The following is a 6,094-nucleotide window of genomic DNA, read 5'->3' as shown; positions in this document are numbered from 1 at the left end:
TTTTGCTAGGAACGGCTCATTTCAAGATTGTTTATATTATAAAACTTACAAAGCTTTATGGATTATAATTGTAAATGGTGGATTATGTCGTATAGTTTGAAATTATGATTGAATTTTTGTTATAATTGAAATTAAACAGTATTCAAAGTTAATATAGAGTATTATATAATGATATTTCGAATTTGCGTTGAGTTCCGATGGACGGAAATAGGGAATTTGCAATGATAGAAATAGATCGTCATGTAAACAAAAGCACTGTGATGTCAAACTTAAGAAAAAAGATTATAATGGGTCATTTTGAAGAACAAGCTGGAAAATTTTGAGACTTTGGAATGGTAAGTAGATTTCTTATCAGGAAAAACAAAAGATACTAGGCCTAACTGAATGCAATACATTTTAGAGTTACAAGTAGGCCTAAATAATCATAAGTATAACGTCAGGCGTACTCTTATCGTCCGCTGCTTACCCAGTTTATTATGCACACACATACAGCCAGGCCTATACCTGATGATGTATAAATGTAATAAAACACACAAATTGCGTGGCTTGAAAATATATATAATTATATTTAGATTGTTGACTTTCTTGCTTTTGAAGAGTTACCGCTCTTAGAAACACCAATCGGTAACTCTCATATATATTGATCTATATTTAGAATTAACCATCAAGAATATAAAATTATTTAGACCTATATATATATATATATATATATATATATATATATATATATATATATATATATATATATACGTATATATGTACACATATACATGTATATTCCCGATAAGAGAAAGAAACCCTTTTCGTAGACAAAAAGATCACTGGATCAGGGACCTAGGTACTGCATTTTCATACGGATGCAATGGTAATGTATACGATGTTGGAAATTTGACTAGTCCACAAGGAAATAACGTGGATGTGATGAGACATTTCCCAATACTCAAAGACAGAAACATAGTCATGGAAATCGTTCATATAAAAGACGAAGTATAAATGATCTCATGTTTGATTCACTTTTACATTGCATCAACAGACAATTAGGTACATCATGTTCGCACAAAAGTCTACTCTGTTCCATTGAGAGTTTTACATACGTTATTGCAAGAAGTCACAGCTAGTCTATACTTGGATTTTTCAACACCTGAATATAGACTGAACTCTATGATAATGGATGTTGCCAATCACATATTCTTTCAACCACCAATAGTCATGGATGATATTCCTTCCAAATCGTGCCGCCAGTTCCTTAAGCTCAAATTTACAAACAAAGGAATAGATGCCGACAACATTATTAGTCATAAAAAAGTTCAATCGTGTATTCCAACCTATTTCAAGTTCAAGTCTACACCCAGTATTTCCTGCAAATATACCTCTACTATTGCATCCAAACTCTTCAATTATAAACCAACTTTGTAGTTCCTAGATATAGACCATATTATACTTAATCCACCTACGTGTTCTTGTTCTTCATTTTCTTTCAACTATAATTCAGCTGGACATGTCATTACTGGTGATGTTGATATAGTTGAAAATGAGGACCTCAAATCACTTATTCTTAAGGTCCTAAATATAGAGAACCTCAGTCTTTCAATTGGCGACAGAACTTCATTTCTATTATGAGTTCTGGCGAGGATTATGCCAGACGATGGGCTAAATATGAAGGAGAACTTGATACATTGTATTCAGAATGGATCAAAAGTATAAGAGGGATATTAAAAACCCCCATTAGATTGATTTATTGAATGATTTTTTCCGCCACACTAAGCAATTTTTCAGTTACTAGTATCTGGTGGCGCCCAGTCTTTCTTGGTGGAAGAGAGAACCCAGAAACAATGTACCTGGGAAGAGACCACCGATCTTCCGAAAGTAAACTGGGAAACTTTCTCACTTACCGGCGCGAGTGGGATTCGAACCGGCGCCGACCAGATGTGAGAGACCGTGTGATTTTGACATATGCAAACAAAGGTACATACCATCTATCCTTCTGTATTTAGTAAACCAGAAGTGATAAAAGAATTAAAAAGGTTAGATGAGGAATATGTTTTGGTTCCAGCTGACAAAGCTAGTAACAACATTGTCTTTGTTTGTAAGGCTGATTATTACAACTGTATTTTAAAGGAACTTGACATTACTTCCACTTTTGGTAATCGAACCTATACTCCAACTACCCTTTCAAAAGACGAAATCCTTCAAAACCATGCTTCAGTTTTAGACACATTTAATACCCCAGTCAATGCGTCGGAGAAATATGAGTTACCGAACCTATACTGGATTCCTAAACTTCATAAAAACCCTAACAAACAAGATACACTGCAGGATCCAGTAAATGTTCTACCAAGCCCCTATCTTTGCTCCTTACGGAACTATTTACAGCTGTGAAGGAGAAACTTCAGACACACTGTATGACTACAGAAGTGGTGTAAATCGAATGTGGATTCTAAAAAATCTAAAGAACTTTTAGTAAACTTGAAATCACAAGTTTTCTCATATCAACAACATCAAAACTTATGACTTTTTAACTCTTTACACGACCATTCCTCACGATAAATTAAAGACTAGACTTTAGACATCATTGACAGTTGCTTCTTCCACTAAATGGAAAACGCAAATATTCCTATCTAGTGATCAGTCAACCCAAAAATTACTTTGGTAAACGCCATTCTGATTCCATGCACAAGTACTCTGTTGAAATAAAAATATTCTGGAGTTCCTTGTTGACAATATCTTCAATGTCTCTGGTGATTAGGTCTTCCAACTATCTGTTGGAATCCCTATGGACACGAATTGTGCTCCTTTGTTGGCTGATCTGTTTTTATTTTTCCTATGAAGCAGAATTTATTGACTACGGATAACTCCGTTTACCTAATCAAGATATAGGGGTCACGGCGGGTGTGACCGGTCGACAAGGAATGCTTACTCTTCCTGAGCACCTGATACCACCTTGCTTAGGTATATCATGGGGTTCGTGTTTGCCCAACTCTCTGCTTTGTATTGCTTGTGGGAGTTATGAAATTGATCAGTTTGTTATATTCGCCTTTCAGATGTAAGCCGATACCCACCTGCAGGGTAACTATTACTGTCGATACAATTATTAAAGGTGAAGATAAGGAACAGTGATCAATCTCATAACTTCTATAAGCAATACAAAATAGAAAGTTGGGCAAAGAGGAACCTCTGGACACACCATTAAGTTGATAAACAGTCTTCATGTTTTCCCTCATAACAATTATTGCCACAATGCTTATAACTGTGAACTATCCTTGGTATTTACCAAATATTACGGAAATAATGACCACCATAGATCACAGAAGTAGACCATAAAAGGTAAGGTCTGCGCACTTGTTTTCATGAAGATATGCGTCTAGGCTAATCCGTGTACCACCGTAAAATTGTGGTTAAAAGAATGAACAGTTTGCTGCTGAGCTATTAAATACAAAACATTTACTTACTTTGTAATTTGATAAGTATGTCCAGTCAAACAATTAGGGTTAATGCTTCACTTCGTTTGCCTCAAAATGTGCACAAAACAAATGCAGACAATGTTCGCTTAGATCCAAAATTTGAGAAAAGGAAATTACTCCTTCAATTAACTTTTCATTTAAAACTGTATATTACTCTTTGAATATCTAAAATTCAAGGAAAACCATTTTAAAGTTCTATGCATCCTTGTCAATGTAGCTCATGTTAGAAGGTTATGTGAATTTTGACATGGATGCTTTGAATTGCGCACCAAAAGTAAAGTGGTATAATCATATTTAACTAATGTAATATGCAATACTACTTTTCTAAATCCGCATTTGATTAACACCACTTCTGACATATGTAGTGGCACAGCAAGTTTGAAGTCTCTCCTTCACAAATTTCGGAATTCGTTATTTCAAATTGAATTCGTTATTGGAAAATTTGAAATCCTTTATTACAAAGTTTACAAATTCGTTATAACGAATTTCATCCGTTATAACGAATTTTAATGTTTGAAATAACGAATTAAAATCGAAATAACGAATTCTGATAATCGTTTTTTCCAATTAAAAATGTATTTTTGATAGGTCCTAAATGGGCTTCCGTCCCTATGAATTATATAGGTACTGTGAGAACAACATTTTCCTGCTACGAATTAAGACTATGAAATTGATGCGTAGTTTGAGAATAACATTTTTCTGCTTGGAAATAAGACTCTTATGGTTTCAAATAAAACAACAGTTTTGTTAATTTGTTGAATATTACATGAGAAATATCGCGTAGTCTGACAGGTGTTACGCGGGACACAAATTGATCTCTATAACTTCTTAAGTTGTATACCAATTCAACTCTTCCCCAAAACAATGCGGTGGACATGTCTATGGAGCACTTTTGGTTTACTCTTTCCAGCAGCTCTGGTACCTTTTGTGTTAAGCGATGATAACGGCTATTTTCTGGCATCATTATACAAATCTTTGCTTGAAGGTAACTACACATCAGCAATCCGGCCTCATTGTAGCGAAACGGCAGTGAATGTAACAGTCGATGTAGGACTTCGAGAAATAGTAGACCTGTCAGAGAAACAGGAAACCATCAAACTGAAAATCTGGGTTCGCCTCCAGTGGGAAGACTGCAATCTCACGTGGAATACTTCAGACTTCGGTGGAATTTCTAAAATGGTTGTTCCATACGACAAAATATGGATCCCAGATGTGACTTTGCTCGAGGGTATTAATGAGATTGCAAATATGCCAGATATGAAACAATATAGGGCTTTGATATCAAATCTTGGTGAAGTTCATTATCAGTTCCCAACAACAGTGCTAATGTCATGCGGGATGAACATCGCCAAGTTTCCATTTGACTATCAAATATGTACATTGACGTTTGGTTCCTGGATACATACAAAAAGCGAAATAGATATGTTCAGTAAATCTGAAACTGGAGACCTCACTTCCTTCATTGTCGACCAAGAATGGATTGTGGTAAGTCTACAGGCAGCCAAGATTACTGAATTGTTCAATTGCTGTGATGAACCATTCTCTAGTATTTTGTATAAACTGGTGATCAAACGCAAAGCCACTTTCTACATAATCACGATGATTCTGCCTTTCTTTGCCCTCACCATGTTATCTATTGCTGGTTTTGTTTTGCCACTGAACTCCCATGAGAAGATCGCATTCCATATGGACATTGTTTTGACAGTAACTGTGTTTCTGCTGTTGATTCATGACACACTTCCATCCTCCTCCGAATTCTTCCCAACAATTGGAATTTACTTCTCCATCACCCTTCTGTTGATGTGTGTGTCGTGTGTCATGTCTGCCATAGTTCTTTATCTGTTTTACCATGATCGCAGTGATGAGGATGTGCCAGATTGGGTGAGATTATATTTAGCTAAGGGACTGCAACAAAAACCTGTGAATAGCGGGAACACAGAAGCAACAAACAATGTCCCCGAGAACAACGAGGAGGAAGAAAGGAATAGAGCGATGCCAGAATGGATGAGGATATTTCTTGTTCAGGGTGAAGGTGAGAAAGAAGTTCTAGATCAAAATATAATGACTACTGATAAATCCAAAAAGTGGGAAAAGTTAGCCTACCGCCTAGATCGGTTCTTTGCTGTTTTCTACATCTTTGTCACGATCCTCAACACCACCGCCTTTCTCATTGTGCTTAGTCAGAATGATGAACCATAAATGTGTTAAATAGTAGAGTTCATGGAAAATTCAATACAGGATCATTGTGTTTACATATTGGAGATGAATTACATTGACAGAGAGTATAAATTATGTGGGTCTTTTTTGTCCTTTTTCCTTCTGTGACAAGAATGACAAAAGACCTATGATCCACAGTGCTCATTTACAGATACTAATACTTTGAACACTCTGGCTCCAAGGTCATGGTTTGAACAAACTCAATTCCATAACACATGAGGATATTTGCATGCTAATTTCACAAACTCCATCCTTATCGTTTTTAAATATATTGCTAAATCATGGTTCGTAGAGCCCAGCATAACAGTAAAAGCACTTAAATTGCAGAAATATCAAGTACTTTAAGCACTTTCAGATATTACATACAGAATATTTAAGAAATGAACATCACTTTTGAGCTGTTCATGGTCAGTGAG

At 35.7% G+C, this 6,094-nt stretch overlaps 1 protein-coding gene across 1 annotated transcript; it reads left to right on the top strand.

Moving 5' to 3' along the window:
- Window positions 1–4,325: 4,325 nt before the first annotated feature.
- LOC125670315 (neuronal acetylcholine receptor subunit alpha-9-like) lies at window positions 4,326–5,746 on the top strand. Its single transcript, XM_048905444.2, has one exon. The coding sequence runs from the start codon at window positions 4,326–4,328 to the stop codon at window positions 5,658–5,660; it is 1,335 nt and encodes a 444-aa protein (XP_048761401.1). The 3' UTR covers window positions 5,661–5,746.
- The last annotated feature ends 348 nt before the right edge of the window (window positions 5,747–6,094 follow it).

This window comes from Ostrea edulis, chromosome 1, assembly GCF_947568905.1.
Source record: "Ostrea edulis chromosome 1, xbOstEdul1.1, whole genome shotgun sequence".
NCBI classification, from domain to species: domain Eukaryota; kingdom Metazoa; phylum Mollusca; class Bivalvia; order Ostreida; family Ostreidae; genus Ostrea; species Ostrea edulis.
The sequence above is the reverse complement of the archived record's forward strand: the minus strand, read 5'-3'. Positions and strand labels throughout refer to the sequence as shown.

Bases quoted from the DNA above. Each gene is read 5' to 3' on its own strand.
- LOC125670315 (XM_048905444.2), top strand. From the start codon at position 4,326: ATGCGGTGGACATGTCTATGGAGCACTTTTGGTTTACTCTTTCCAGCA.